Below are 16,672 nucleotides of genomic sequence, written 5' to 3'. Positions count from 1 at the left end.
AAAAATACACATAAGATACAATACGTCACAGCACTGCAGAAGACACTCCTGGGACAGCAGAGGGGATTTTAAAGTTTCCAGTAGTTGCTATTTTTTCTTGACAATTTCCTTCCATATGTGAAACTGTTCACCCCTGAGACAGACAGCTAAAAATACTGACATATATATAGATGTATTTATTTTACGTCTTTATTTCAGACACACTATTCCATTTCAACATTAGAAAAAACATTTAGCAGCCCGTATGCACAACAGTCATTTTAAACAGGCAATGCAACATTTACATCATCATGCACAATCTCTTGATATGTATATAATGATAAGTTCAGAGCGCTGTTTACAGGAGATGAAACTTCTCTGCTTTGTTACTCCAGACCTGCTTCTGTTTGGAGTTTCTGGGCTGATGGATTGTAACTTTCCAACGGTACGGCAGCGTCAACCAGGGAGCTGTGCAGGCTGAGATGTTCTGCACTGCATCAGCCTGCTATGAATGTGCGGCCACAAAAAAACTTTTTTCTTTTATTCAAATATTACAACTCAGTCTAACTCTGAAGCTCACGGGTTCTGCCTTTTATTTGCACCCTTTTAGCACAATATGAGGCCAGGTATTCAATTCAAGACATCTAAAACTGTCCTTTTACATGTTATCTTTTTACCTTGGAATACATTCTATAAGGCTTGGAGATGATTCTTTCTCTGGTGCTTTTTTTTTTTGTGGGGTACCCCAGGGGTCTATTTTGGGCCTCCTCTTATTCACTGTTTACAGGCTGCCCTCGGAAATGTAGATCTTCAAACATAAGTGACGTTGATAACTTTATGTTTTGGTGTTAATATGCAGGGTCTGGAGAAGCAGCATCAGGTCTAATGGTTTATAATTCTGACGTCTTGTGTTTCCATCATTCTATGCTCCTGCTGCTGCACTATTTAGCTTACAGTACCTGTGATTTAACCGTGTGTACGTCTCCACACTGGAGCTGTGGACCTGCTGCACAAGAGGTGACTTAAATCTGTTGCAATGTAAACACATGGCTTTGAGTCGCCTTCATATGTGAAAGGTTCCATAAAAGCAGCTCCTTCAGCTTGTTTACAGCTGAGGGCACCCGGGGGTGAGTGTGATTAGTCTGGCACTCCAGAGTCTCAGCTAATGACCACTTCAGGTTTCAAACTTTGACTTTGCAGGATAAAGAGTTTTTAAAAAACCTGCTACCACAAAAGGAAACTCAGGCCTGTGAATGGTTTTAGATTCAGTCTAGCCGCAGTCATTGAGCTCTGTTGTGAAAAGGGAGTTAAGGAAAAGTTCTGTCCAAGGAATTACCAAAAAGTTATTAGTGTGAAAATATTAGCAGCTGCTCAAGATATGCAATCATTTACCTCAGAGAGTTTTCAAGTCATCACCTGTTTCTTAAAGTCCACACTGAGTCAGACACATTCACAGCTTTGAACGAGAGGGGGAAACTATCAACACTTCTATTCAAAGTGAAATCACACCCATCATGCTGTGCCGTATATTTTTTCTTTCTTCAACATAAAGGAGACAAAACAGTACTGTAAGCTGAGTGAGTTCAGTTACTCAAGTATGGAAGTGCAATAAAAAGATGGCGTACACTTTATGTTACATTTCAAAAGGGAGATTGGCTACTTTTCATGAACTCTTCTATAGTTTTTATTGTTTCTTTATTGTGCTATGATTGTTAGTTCTGTTTCACATATTACAATTATCTCTGCATTTCAACAATCTATAGCTCTATTTGTGTTATTAACAATAATAATAATAATAATAATCACCGCATATTTAACTTCCTAGTGCAAATGTATATTTTATATCTTTTATGTGAAAAAGAGTAGAAGAAGAAAACCCAGTATGGCCACTAGAGGGAGCTGCTGAACATTTAGTGCCTTAAGTTGCTCATTAAAGTTGTTTTAAGTTTTATGGTGAAATCTTTGGCACTGACTGAAACTCTGTGACAACATTCAAACACTGACTGTACAGAGAGTCATGTACTAATAACAGGACTGAAACTAGAAACTTTCTTTAAGCTGTACAAATAAAAACATTTTATTTTCTCCTTAGAAGTGTCACAGTTCAGGGGCGCCGGGGGACGAGTGGCTAGGACGCGTGCCCCTTGTACAGAGGCTGCAGTCCTCAAAGTGGGCGAACTGGGTTCTAATCCGATCTGTGGCTCATTTACTTCAGGTCATTCCACACTATCTCTCTCTCCCTGATTTCTGACTCTACACACTGTCCTACAATAAAGTGTGACGTAAAAATCACAAAAATAAATCTTTTTAAAAAATGTCACAGTTTAGGATTTTTTGCATGAAAGATCCTCAAATAGTAAAACATTTACATGCAGTACACGTTATCTACTCCCCTTTATGTCTTATTTTTATTAATTATTTAATTCAAACATTTGATACTTTGCATGTTTACTTAATGTCTGTGCATCTTTCATATAAAGATGACTTTATTTTCATGGATCCTATTTCTCTTACCTGATAAAACCAACTTTAATTTGAACTTGTACAATGTTGTTCATGTTATAGATAATAATAGGAGGACAAAGAAGCTCGACTTCATCAGAAGATGTTACAGTAATATTGCTTAAGATAAATAAAGATTTACTGTAAGGCTCACATGGGCCATTTTTGACCAGTATGTACTTCATTATCATTTGAATTATAAAACATCTGTACTTTCCTTAAGTGCAGTTTTGAATGCAGGAGTTGAGCATTAAATGAGATAAAAATTATATTTAAATTGCTAACAACCTGCAGTAAGTCATGTTTCATAGAGAAAACCCAACATGACAGATCCCCAGAGCTCACAGACACCGTCACACCTCTATCTTATACATACAAATAAAAAAACACAACGGAGTTCATGTGCAGAACAGACAGAGTTCAGTGTTTGGAATATGTTGGATGTATTGAGGATCACATAAACGGGACGCTCTTGTTTTGAACACGTCCTTCTGCTCTCTGTAAAAGATGGCTGGGTGCCATACAGAAGGCTGTGTACAATGGCCCAGGTCCCATTAAATCTGCGAAAGTTCCTTCCTGAGGCAAACATTGCCAGAAATAGTAATCGTGGCGTGGAGCTGCAGTGGTACAGAGGGGGAGCAATAATTCTCGCTGTAATAATGGAAATCAGTTTCAGTGTGTCCTCTGATCCTGCAGAGCTGCAGTCCATCGCTGCTCCTTCAGTTTTTTTCCTCCCCCTGATAACACTTCCTGTAAAAACACACAGCAGCAACAATGAGAGGACAACAATAGACGCTTTAAACTCTAGGTAGTCAACAGACATGCTGGGTCTTTTTGTTTTCAGGCTGTTTGTTTGGGCTGTGGTAGAAGTGCTGCAGAGTGTATGAACTGCTGCTTCTAAAAGGTCTTTAGGCAACCAATCAGTGCTTTAACCATATTGATCATATTATGACTGAAAGTAATGTAGTGGACATTATGATGACGTCTATTCTAAAGAAACATTGTTAACAAACCACTGTTTGAAACTTTCAGTCTTTGCCGTCATGTATTATATCTGACATAATTAAACTTCCAGTACTGATTCATCATTGCATTGTGTAAGTAGGGCTGCAACAGCATCTGATTATAACACAGCCAAATGATTATTGTCTCTGAAAACATGTTGGTGTGACAGGATATCACAATTACTGTAATTATTTCTATTGTAGTCAATAACATAGAAACTCTTCATACGACCCTGGAATACAGTTACAACAACCCAGTATACTGTTATAACACAATGTACCATCATACCACAGTATATAAACCATTATAAGACAGTATACTGTTTGATGATAGTAAACCATCATAACAGTTACTGTAACACCAACACAATGCAAACTATAAGCAGTATTTCACTACAGTAGCTGGTCATGGTGAAGCTACTTTTCGTTATGTTTTACTCAGGTATTGTGGGTAGTTGAGTTCAGTGGTTCCCAACCTGAGAGTAAGGCCCCTTGAATCGGTCATATTGATCTGCGGGTTGAAAGTTGATTACATGTTGTTGTGGGAAAGATACAAACATGGAGTGTTGTGCTACACAAGCTTGGAATTTTTTTTGTTTGTCTTCTGAGAATTATTATTTTTCTCACTGTGCCTCAGCCTAATACATTTATTTTAGTCAAACTACAGTGGATGTTCAACAGTTAAGTGTACATATGTTTCAATCTATTGAAATGCAATGATTATTATTATTATTATTTTTTTTTTTTTTTAAAGTAAACTCTTAATCTGAAAGTAAAATCATCTGTGAAATAAATATTGTAGCATTTAGATGTGTTCCTTCCACATGTTGAGGAGTGGAACTATAAAGTTGTGTCCAATGTAAATACACAAAGTATTTCAGTCATACTTTAGTGCACATACTTACTGTTTAGTACTTTTTACATCTGAGTTGTGAGTATTGATGCTTATCTATAGTGGAACTCTAATCATGGAAAATGTAAGCGATGAATATGACAATCCTCAGAGTTGAAAAACTATTATGTTAGGGACTATATTCTGTCACTGAAGGCGAGCATAACAGAGAGTCCGTTTATCTAAAGTACGACTTTAACTATGAGGTTTTCTTTAGATGAGGACAGATTGAGGTCTGGAGGACTCACAGAGACAGGACGAGGCGCTGGCACTGGCAGCTATCCCACCTGCCATTAATTCTACAGCTCCTCAGAGGACCGGTGAGGAAAAGGGAAATGAAGGTGAATAATGGTATCCCGCAGGGCCGCAGCTGAAAAAGTCATATTTTAGTTTTTTACTGCTGATCTGTGGATCAAACTTACTTTTTCTCCTTTTCCAAACTACTCTTTGTACTGCAGGATTTGATGAAATAAAATGTCTCTCTACTCCAGCTGCAAACATAAAACTCTAAATGGTGGATGCTTTAAAAAAGACATATTTAAAGTAATGATACACTATAACTAGACATGTAGGATTATGGCATGGCTTCTTAAAAGAAACTGTCTCTGCAGTCTCTGATGTGCTCACCTTCTGCATCCTCCAAACTCTGTCCCGACAAAGCGATAACAAATAAGTGATAGAAGTGGAGAGAGTTCACTTTGTTCAATCATCTTTTCCCTGCAGAGAAAATGGTGTATTTGTTAACCCTAAACTATCTTGTTCATATTTTGCACAAGCCTGCACAACTGCACAGATGTTTTGTACATTATTTGATTTAATATGACTTCATTCTACTATTTGTCCAGATGATCTATTTCTTAAAAATATATTCACTTCATTTGTTTCCTTACATCTATATTCTCTCTTCATTGGTCTGTAGAAACGTTAAGTTCTTTTGAGAGCGGTCTTTAAACATTGCTTTTCTCTTTTTTTTTTCTCAGCCATTGGCTGTCGCAGTGTGTGTGTGTGTGTGTGTGTGTGTGTACATATGTATGGTTGTGTTTTTGCACTCCACCAGGAATAGGTGTATGTGTGTGTGTGTTGTATGGGATGGTGCAGGGTCCTTTTAAAAATGTGTTTTGGATTTAAAAAGTGCTTTTGAATCTCTTAGTTAATTTTTTTTTTATGAGCTTGTATTGTGTTTGTTTTTATTTTGGTCTTCTGTAAAGCACATCGAGTTTACATTTGTATGAAGTGTGCTTTACATTTCACACAAATTCCATTACATTTACAACAAAATTTGATTTGAATTCTTTGTATTCACAATCAGACCAGGACAAACTCCTTATAATATCAAATTATATTTAACTTGCAATAAATCTGATTCTGATGTGAAAACAATGAATCCATCGTGTATGATTTAAATCCACTGTTTTGCGGGTGAATATTAAAAATCTGTTATAGGATGAATTCACTGCATGATTGATGTTTCTTTCCTGAAAACTTTTGTGTCTTTAGATATATTTATATTTAAGTCCAAGTTTTGAGCTTGATCATCACCTATGATCACACAAGGTTTAATTCATGGTAAATGTGAATAAATAAAGGAGACACAGAAGTGAATGTTTGCTCCTGTAATCCCATTTAAATCTGAGTAAATGTGATTCATATTTTGTTCCCCTGTGTTTTGAGCATTTCTTTCCTTTTTTTATGGTAAAACAAAATTCCTGTCATTATTTATTTGCTTTTAAGTTTTACATTTTCCAAACTAAAAACAATTTGAGAAGGATTTTTTTTTCTTTTAACAGTAAAGATTTTTCCAAACTTGTGGTTTATCGCTGAGAAAGTAAAAACTCCCTCATGCTGATTTGAGGCCTTCTACTTCTTGTTCTTTAATTTTTCCCACTGAAGAAAAAGAAGAAGAAAAAAAAATCTCATCAGCACCTGAAATAACTGGCGGCGTGCTGCGTCCCGCTGCATCCTCTTCCCTGGATTGTTATGACTGCGTGATAAAGGAGGGCAAACGTTAAAAAACTCTTTTCTAATTTTAACCCGGAAAAGTGTCACTCGAAAACAGCATGATAGCAGGCAGCCAGGGTCATCGGGCCTTCCGCGCGCATGAATCAAGACTTCAATGAACGCGGCTTCAGAGGCCATTGTTCCAGGATTTTAAAAAAAGATACAAAGTATGTGAACTTAAACAAAGACATATTTTATCCTGCAAATATATAAAATGTTCAATTCAACAAATCAATTGGTGTAAATTTAAGCTGCCTTCATTTTGAAATCTTATTGGCCCGGGCCCAACGTGTGAATCCTGAGGGGCCTCGCGGGTGAAGTATCGCCTCTGAAGTTAATTGTGTTTTGCTTTTGGGGGGGGGGGGGGGGGGGGGGATAGGTTTTCCTCTGTTTATTATGAGCATGGGGACGGATTTGCGTCACCGTGCAACTTGCAGGTCGAGATAAAGTTGCACAAATATTGAAAAAGGGAAGTTCTAACAGTCATTATAAAGCGCCCCCCCTCCTATGCTCCGGAAGAAATAAGGATTTCTGGCTGCATCCTAAAATACTAAAACAGCTTCTATTTTTGGGGAGGGCAAATCTAGCAGGAATATCCGCTCATTTAACACGAATCACAGCCCATCAAAAACAGGATGAGCGCGAGCTAATAGAAGCTCTCCTGGGCTGATTACACTTCATGATTTTATATAACCACATGACCTGTTTTCCATTTGTTTGGTTTTTTTTGCAATTCAATGTTTGTTTGGTTTTTTTTTATTATTATTGAAAACTACCAGACCAAAGAGCTTCACGGAAATATTTATTGTTTACTTCTTATGTGGGATATTTACACAAAGAAAATCGACATCAACGCGAGAGTTCATGTTTGTAATTTGTTTGCGTGTGGTTCTCTTTAAGTGATCAATCCGTCATCTCAGGATCAAAATTGCTCCGCAGTCATGTAAGTGTGTGTATGTGTGTGTGTGTGGGGTGTGTGTGTGTGTGTGTGTGTGTGCTCATCATCCCATTCTCAGGGCGTGATGTGAGCGAATGCAAAACATCCATTGGCTCTGAAAGCAACCAATCAGTGTCAGCGGACGAAGTTGAGAGAGGAGCTGCACAGTTTGGATCTCAGAGTTGGGAGAGCGATTTTGGCACGAAGAGGACTCCCCATATCTCGTTCTTCCAAACTAACTCTGCGTTGTTGTTTCATATACATGTCTGTTTGTTTAAATCCTCTTCAAATAAACGATAAGTTCGCATTAGAGGCTGCGGGATGTACACGGCCGGGCTCAACCCGTTTTACGCATCAAACTTCAGCCTGTGGTCTGCGTACTGCGCGGGGGGCTTCGCTGTGGACTCCGCGAAGAAACCGTCCTTTTGCATCGCGGACATTTTGCAGGCTGGAGATGCGGAGAACATCCCGGGATCGTCGGCCCTCATGGTGCATATGGGACACCACCACCCTCACCGGCAGCAGCAGCAGCAGGGTCACTCCGGCAGCTCCCCGCTGCGCCCGAGTCCTATCGCTCCGGACGCGTCTGTGTACGGCGCGAGGGGGAATGCGGCTTCCCCTTACCACAGACACGGACTACAGCTGACATCAGTGTCCAGAACTGCTTTTAACTCCCAGCAAGGACCCCCGCCCTCCAGCAAAGACCTCAAATTCGGAATTGATCGGATATTGTCGTCAGATTTTGATGCGAAAGGCAAAGAAAAGTCTTCGCTAAGAGGTAAGAACAATCATTTAACTCAGAAAGTCCAGAAAATATAAGGTCTTTGTAGAGAAGCTGAAGTAGATAGAACTATGTGTTATGGCCTTAAAGTTCTTTTTGAATGACAGGAGAAGACAAAACATATCCAAACTTTAAAAACTACAAGCATCTTATAACTTTTCACATGTGTACATTCATCCAGAATTACTTTTAAACACTGACAGAGCAGTAAGAACACAAAGGGCTCATAATATCCTCTTCAGTGTGGGGAACTCTCTCCTCTATTGCCCCCTACTCAGAGAGGTCAAAGTTTAGGATCAGCTACAATTAGCAGCCATGCAGCTGCAAGCCACCCTTGAACCCAGAGCAGGAATATATGTTGATGGTCTCTGTAGAACCATGACTGAACCCACCCCCCATCTCTCGCTCTGTGACAGATCTCACGTCCATCATTAGCTCGAACCGTCAGTCAGGCCTCCATCTCCCCGTTCAGCCTCCGTCCAGCCAGTACTTCTCCTCCATGGAGGCGGCCGGGATGAGCGACGCGTCCTCCATGCTGAGCTCACTAGGCAGCAGCTGCAGCGGCAGGCAAACAGGCCAGCATCAGTTTCAGGACTCCTTCCCAGGTAGACACCACCTGTAGGCCTGGATCAGACAGGAACCTGGGCCCTCAGCGGGTCCATGCTCTCTGACACACCTGCAGTCAATGCACGTCTGCTTTCTGTTCTCTCTTTTGCTGCTTTGTTTGTGTGCGTTAACCTCTCATTCTCGTGTCTTTCAGGTCCATACGCCGTCCTCACCAAAGACACGATGCCTCAGACGTACAAGAGGAAGAGGTCGTGGTCTAGGGCCGTGTTCTCAAACCTGCAGAGGAAGGGACTGGAGAAGAGGTTTGAGATTCAGAAATATGTCACCAAGCCGGACAGAAAACAGCTGGCTGCCATGCTCGGGCTGACGGACGCTCAGGTAAGAAGAAGTGATGTTTGGATCACATTAGGCAGCAATGGTTCAGGGTTTTTTTGAACATGTCTTTTATGTACTTTATTGGGCACAATAATCATCTGTGCAATGAAATCCTTGAGGAAAAAGACCAATTGTAGTTTATTCTTACAGCCAGGCCTTCAAAATAAACTAAATAAAAATGTATTTCCTTTGCAGTATGCACGTTGAAATGATCTCAGATTATTATAACTAATAGAATTGATCTGTTTAAATTGTGTTATCTTGATCATTAATATCTTTATACTCTTATTATTATAGTGTGCTATGGTGGTGGTGCTGTATTTTCAGACAGTGTTGCAGTGATCATATGCACATTCTTTTATTATAACCCCACAATCAGCAATAGCATGGATCCATATACAGAATATATATTGACTTTGTTTATATTTGTTTAGGAGGATTTAGGAGGAACTATAACGTGTTTAACTTAATTCATAAATAAAAGAAAGATTAGTGATGTCGTGACCCTCCTTAGTAAAGGTGACACCAAAATGAAGGTAGAACATTCTCATTAGTTGGATTTCGACTTTTTTAAATTATAGTTTCCTTTTAAATTCATAAATCCCTAAAAAAACACTCATAGGTTAAAATGCAGCTGTCTAAACTCATCTTGCTAAAATAAATAATGCTGCCATGGTTATTACTGCTTTAAAGTAATGTTAGGATAATAACGTCCCAAATAATAAATAAAACTACCACGAATGATGCTCTCACTTTGAACCTTACATGGTTACAAAATTTGAGCATTAGATCAGGGTCATTAGGTTTATGACATCACACATACATGCAGGATTAGGAGCCATTTTTACGAGAAAAAAAAAAACTTGTTGTATTAATTTAGCTTAAATTATTATATTTAAAATTAAAAAAATAAAAAAGTTGACAAAAGACCTGAAGCCAACAGAGCTCAGGGTCCTGACCTTTAATTAAGGTTGGCAAAGCAGCATCGTGGCTGTAAGGTGCAACCTTATTGGCCGAGAGGCGTCACAGTGATAAGTCATATCTCACCACACCCTGAGCAACACAATGGAGTTATTGTTTACATTTCAGTATTATTGTATCAGTTAATTAACAAACAAAGGTGTAAACAATGAAGAAAAGATTGAAGATACAGATTATTTAATTGTATTCATTTCTTTAACTTATATTGCAACTTCGTTTTCTGTTTTGTCCTTATAGGGTTTAATCAATATTTGTACTAAATTGACTTTTTTTTTTTAAATGTCATGTGTCCTTTGCAAAAGAGATCTAAAAGCCAAAACAGATTTGACATGATAAATTGAACTTGAAAATAATACTGATCCCCTGTTACCCATTTGGTAGAAATAAGGTGTATTATATGTCTTTAATGTTTTCGTTTTCTTTCAAAGTAAGGGGTCAGTGTGGAAAACTAGTTTTAAAAGCATTTTATCCATCAGATTGAAAACTAGTAGGCTAATATTTCCTATTGAGTCTTATTTTGTTCCAACTTTATCACCTGAATGTTGAAGGAATAATAAATAAAATGTAATGTGGACTACAAAACTGCAGTTGTTTTCCTTAATAGTATGAAGATTAAGTAAGGGTCTGTGTGTGTGTTTCCAGGTGAAGGTGTGGTTTCAGAACAGGCGCATGAAGTGGAGACACTCCAAAGAGGCCCAGTCCCAGAAGGACAAGGACAAGGAGCAGCCCGACAAGAGCGCTTCCGAAGCCGGCAGCGGGGAGCCTCCGGAGCCCGCCGAGTCCGAGTGCGAGTGTGAGAGCGAGGGCAGGAGCGAATGCGAGTCAGAGGAGGCACCGGAGGACAACTCAGACGAACATTTGGACGTTTCCGAGCCCAACAAAACCAGCGTGATCATAAGCGGGAGCACGCCGGGGAGCAGCGCGGAGGGAGCGGCCGCAGCCACAGACACACCGGCCTCTCAGACACTCATATGAAGGACGATTTATTCATGAACTTTGGGGTTTATAATCTTGAAAGAGGGACTCGAGTGATATTAAAACTAAGCTGGAGCGGCAGTGACATGACAGTACACAAAAGCATTTTGCAACCTGAAGTCAGGCCTGGATAAAATCTTGGGAACACATGGATGAATTTTATCATTACGACACATTTTAAGGAAAAATATTTCCCCGTTAATTTGTCATTTTATTACATTTATCTTTAATCTATACCGTCTCTTTTTAATGTAAAATAAACAAACTGCTAATTAAATTAAACATACAGGATTTCAGCCACCACCAGCCTCTCCTTGCAGTCGGTTTTCCTGTCACGTGCTCTCGCGTGCATAATGTTTTCTCATCTGAAGGAAATATGTGGTTGTGAATTTTATTTTGAAGGTTATAAACCACTCGTTTTACGTGTCAATGTATGTTTTTCTTCTCATGTTTTTGGTCTGAATATATAACTGTGTTATTTTGTTAATAAAAACTTGCACTGAATATATTGTAAATAAAATGTTTCTTACTTTAAAAAAAATGTGATTAAAACGTTATTTTCATTATTACAATTACATTTCCAGGTAGGCCATTTGTAATGTCCTCCTTCATCAGAAGTCACTTAATGGACATCATTTGAGTTCTAAATATAACAGTGTTTTTTTTTTATTTAGGCATGTTTGATTGTATTTATTTCTTTTACCTCCTTTTGCTTTTACAGGAGAAAAAAACATAGGCCAATCAGAAAATGGGTTTAGGGAGATGATGCATATGTACACTAGTATCCAGCAAAATACAGAAACAATTTGACAGATTTAGCAGAGCCGAAATTGAGAGAAGCTGCAACTCAGAATTGGAAGTTTCATTCAAAATGTATTTGCATTTTTTTGTTAAAGTCCAGTAAAAATGTACCTGATTTGCAAACAACACTGTGCAGCCAAGGGATTTTGACTTTGACTGATAGCAATAAAAGCAAAAAAAAAAAAAAAATTATTAATGAGTTTTAAACGAGATGAAACAGCTTCTTCCTGCTCGGGAGGTTGAGTGGACTAAGCTTCATGATAAATGTAAACTTCTTTAGGCAAACTAACAGGAGAACTAAATTCCTCCTGAGCGCGGTGAGGCACAGAAAGTGAGAGAGAGGAGAGGGTGGGTAATTTATAGTTTGTATACATTTACTGGCTCCAGATAGCTGGGATGAGTATATTTTATATATCCAGACACAGATACAATCAACATGTCCTCCGTTTATAGAGCTGCGTATAACCTCCCTAAGCAGAGAAGTTCAGATCGGCTCTGTTTGATTATTATGACTGAAGAGAAAGTCCTGTTCTGACCTGAGAGGTGTTGAAATGTAACGTTCAAACCAGCCTTATCATGATGTTTAATAGTGACGGTTCAGAATGACAAAATGGAAGAAAACAACATTATTGCCACATGTGCAGCACAAATTGAACCTGCAGTTTAATGACATGATGTAATGACTCGCTGCCTCCCTGCACATGACGGTGCAGTGGACCTGTGTCTGTCAGAGTAATTATGTTTATCAGAGATACATAAATCCTCATTAGGCTCCTCCTCAGAACTGCATTTCATTGTAATTCCTGAAGTTTCGACTGAAATGACTCACTTTCTGTGTGTTAACACGATCGGTGTTCACCCCTGTGGAGTCAGCAGAAATGTTGCTTTATAAAGTTTCTTTGAGACTAAAAATGATGAAAAGTCTTATTGTGTAAAGTGTTTTTCTAAAGCAGGCCAGTTGCAACATAAAGATTGTGCAAGACAAGATGATTGTTAACTAATGTGCATACAGTGTATTTACCTTTGTTTCTATGAGCTCAAGCCACTCATACTGAATAGAATATGTATCAATTTGGGGTCAATCTGTCAACGACCCCCCTCAGCTATCAGGACATCTGTTGATGGGATAATGAGCCTGATGAACTTTAAATGGTTTACATAAAATAAACAACAACCTAAGCTGCACAATACATCCTACTGACAGCAGTCAAGATAGGAATCCCACAACAAAAAAAAACTTACATATAGGGATGTTTATTTAAAGTTGTATTTTATTTTTGTTCAAATAAAAGTAACCTTTGTACATTTGGTTACAATAATGAGTCTACTGTATAGTGTGAAAAGCATGCAGTCAAGGGAGACATGAGTTTTTAAATTTGTATAGCAAAAATCCCAAATCTGACACCCTATGACTGCTCCTATCAAAGGAGCAGTTATTTGGATGAAGACAATCTCCTTCAAAACTATTTACAAAAAATAAAAAAAAGAGTTAGATTTTAGAAATACTTGCACAGGTCACAAGTCACCTAAAGCACCCTCATCAAAAAGTGGTCCAGATTATAAATATGTGTTTATTATTTCTACATATGAGAGGAGTTTGATATATTCTTAATTAAAGTTATTTATGTTTTGCTACTGCACGTGAAGGTCTAAATGCTAACAGGCTGTTGGTTGAAGAAGCGTAAAGTAAATGATTGTTTGGCTCATAAGTACGAACAAGTCTGCAAACACAAGAACCTTGTTTTTAAGTGTGTAACATGAAGTTCCAATAACATGCAGAGAATCTTAAACTACTAAGAAACACTGAGGACATGAAGGAGTGTGAGCGTCAGGGTTGAGCTGGTTGAAGAACATTTATTTAAGTTCTGTAACCTTACTTCAATTATGAGGGGATTGTGCAAACCTCAAGTATTTCCATCTTCAAGTCTGTTAAGTTCATTTCAAATCAGTCACTGGTTACTTTGCTTTCTGCTTATAAAAATAAAAAACAAATTAAAAGATGATGTATATTATATAAAAAGTAAAGTAGATACAACTATCTCCTTCTGTATCAGCTGCAACTTTAATGCATGATTAGTTATGAACCAGATACATAATAATAATATTTTATTGTGAAATGGGCTTTCTTCCTGCATGACAAGTGCATTTAGGTTCTGCTTACTGCTTTATGATAGAAATCTGCCTTTGCACAGTCAGACCTTTAGTTGGAAGCGTGTGTTTGACCACTGCAGTATTTATACTTAATAGTTCTTTTTCAAACACTAGTGCAGCTTTCAGGAATAAGACTGTCCCACTTTGACCGTTGTTTAAAAAGATCCCATTATAACTCGAGGCTTGAAGTTATCATTCATATCATACATAACTATTTAAATCAACATATATCTATTCAAGGTAATGTTGTAGTGGTCAAACATGACCTGGTTCTGATTATTTTATGGATTATGTCAAAATAATTAATGACAATTCATCCAAATTATAAACAGAGGATTTATTTTTTTATGTGAATTAACAAAAGCTAGGAAACAAATCATGTGTACACTTCAATGTAAAATGGATATTAAAGTGTAAAGTGACACAAAAAAACTTTGAAGATTTACATTCAAACACTACAAAACATTATTTAGCTACATAATGATGTCATTTCTTCTGTTAACACCTTCTCCTGTCCTTTTTATTGTATTATATCTCCGTGAGGAAACTCAAAGCCCTGTGGTGTTTTTCGTCATGTTAGCAGAAACATCATAGTGAGTGACCCAAAAAGCAGGACCACCGCAGACTCCCTCCGCTACGGAGTCCACTTTCCTCCTCTCCGGAAAGACGACTGACCCCCAGAGAGCCGCAGCTTTTCCGCTTGAGCTTAGCATCTTGAATTTCACTTTTCTTTCTCCCCTCTTCTGGCTGTACAGTTAACCTGCTGCTGCTGCTGCTGCTGCTGAGATATTCTGACCCCCAGAATCCAGCGCAGTTTCTCCTGTATGGACTCTGGCCTGTGACAGTTCATGAAGTAGATTACACTGGTCTGAATTCATACTCTGTAACCCCGCTGGATGAAAAGTGTCAGAGTTACAACTCCTGTTTCCATGGAAGGCGGTAAAAGACCCGGGCACTTTATCACCTCGATATTAACTGTTAAACACTCACATATTAAATGTCTGGGTGGGTTGAGTCTCCAGTTATGCCTGAAAACGCCATAAATTACATTAGTATTTGCAAATGTACAATAACAATAACAACCCAAACGCTTAACATAATACTGAGAGGCCTTGATTTGTGAACTGTCCTCAGGACTTTTATGAGCAGGATAGGAGAAAGTCCATCTGGCCAGTATTTAATGTCAGCCTCCCCCCCCCCCCTGCATTAAAAGCTGTCCTATACGTCCCTCTTGGCAACCCGGGACAGGGCAACCTATAAAACATACCAGCCCGTGCAGATTTGGCCCAATATTTAACTCTTTGAAAAAGTAACTGTGTAAAACAAATCACATCTGGGGGGGGGGGGGGGGGGGGGTTCTGTCTGCAGCCGTTTGAGGGATTAACGGGACTAAAAGCTGTGACGTCTCCGCCACTTTGAGGTATTATCTGTGAGGTTGTTTGATCGGCTGATGGAGATTTCTCCTTTTCTGTCGTAATGCATCAGAAGAGGCCTGAGAGTCTGCGGCTCTGCCGAAAAGAAAAGAGGCAGCGAGATAATTCAACGAGTGCCTGAGAAAGTTGCAGTCGGTGTACAGAGAAAAGTCGGAGGTTTGGGTCAGTCACTCAGCTTCTTCCTCATGTAGGAGATTATCACGATGATAATGGGGCCGCTTGTCACAACAATAATGATGATATGAAAGTTTCAAGACTGCGTAGGAAGTGGAGGAGGAAGTACACAGATCCTTTACTGAAGCAATAGCAGAGTTTAAACAAACACCAAATACGCCCAGAACTAAAATAGCTTAAAAGAAAATGGACAGAATTTTAGCCTCAAAAATTGAAGTTAAACCAAACATTTAAATGCACTATACATTTATGCATATATTAAATGTCCACGAAGTGATTAGAAACATTAAATTCTTTAGCCATAATTTGAAAAATACAAGTATCTCTAAGTAGAGCTAGTACTTTAACTACTGGTCATAGCACACTGTAAAAAAAATACTCCGTAACAACAGTTAACAGTTAACTGGAGTAGTATAAAAATTTTAACGACAAAATAAGCAGTCAAAGTTGGCATCATGATGACAGAATAAGATGTTTGTTTTGTCATAAAGATTTCTTCTTCTTTTGCTTGGCATACATGACCCACAGCTGACAGTACTGTAAAAATCACCAGATCAAAAATGGGAAACCAATTTGATGAAACTATATGTTACATAGTTATCACAGTATCCACTGTATTATCTTTTTGTTCTTAAAGCTCCAATGAGGGACTTTTGTTTTTTTGGCAATTTTGGCGCCCCCTATGGACAAAACTATACATCTTATCTTTTTGCTGATCTTGTGTTGTACATGTGTAATTTGGCTTTCTGACAAAATAAATAATAAAGTGTCAAATGTATCACTCATAGTTAACATGTGCTGTGGCCACTGTAAAGAATAAGCTGCTTACACGGACTTGTCTGACACCTACCCTGTGGTAGTGGTTTCAGGCATCAGAAATGACACTATATTAACGATCATTCTTGTTGCTAATGATGTTATTTACTTTTGTAGGAGAGATAGAGAGACATCTGTATTGATTTCAGTCTGTTTCATGAGCAGTTAAAAACCCTCACAGGAGCTTTAAACTGTAATTTACATGTTGAGTATGTTATCTGAGCTTTAAATATATTTAGACATTGCAAAGATGGTAATAGGCACCGATTAAGTCATGGTTTATTAACTGAACGGTTGTTTTTTTAT

At 38.4% G+C, this 16,672-nt stretch overlaps 1 protein-coding gene across 2 annotated transcripts; it reads left to right on the top strand.

Annotated features, from left to right (window-relative positions):
- Positions 1-7,450: 7,450 nt before the first annotated feature.
- Positions 7,451-11,495, top strand: hlx1 (H2.0-like homeo box 1 (Drosophila)). 2 transcript variants are annotated; one of them, XM_061051854.1, is made up of 4 exons: positions 7,451-8,090; positions 8,510-8,698; positions 8,854-9,038; positions 10,659-11,495. In XM_061051854.1, exons 1-4 carry the CDS (start codon positions 7,634-7,636, stop codon positions 10,989-10,991), a joined length of 1,164 nt encoding a protein of 387 aa, XP_060907837.1. In that variant the 5' UTR covers positions 7,451-7,633; the 3' UTR covers positions 10,992-11,495. The 2 variants fall into 2 exon arrangements, with proteins under 2 accessions (XP_060907837.1, XP_060907838.1); XM_061051855.1 differs by lacking the exon at positions 8,510-8,698.
- Positions 11,496-16,672: the final 5,177 nt, after the last annotated feature.

This window comes from Labrus mixtus, chromosome 12 (assembly GCF_963584025.1).
Source record: "Labrus mixtus chromosome 12, fLabMix1.1, whole genome shotgun sequence".
Lineage (NCBI taxonomy): Eukaryota > Metazoa > Chordata > Actinopteri > Labriformes > Labridae > Labrus > Labrus mixtus.
Note: the sequence above shows the minus strand (reverse complement) of the source record. Positions and strands in the feature narration are given on the sequence as shown.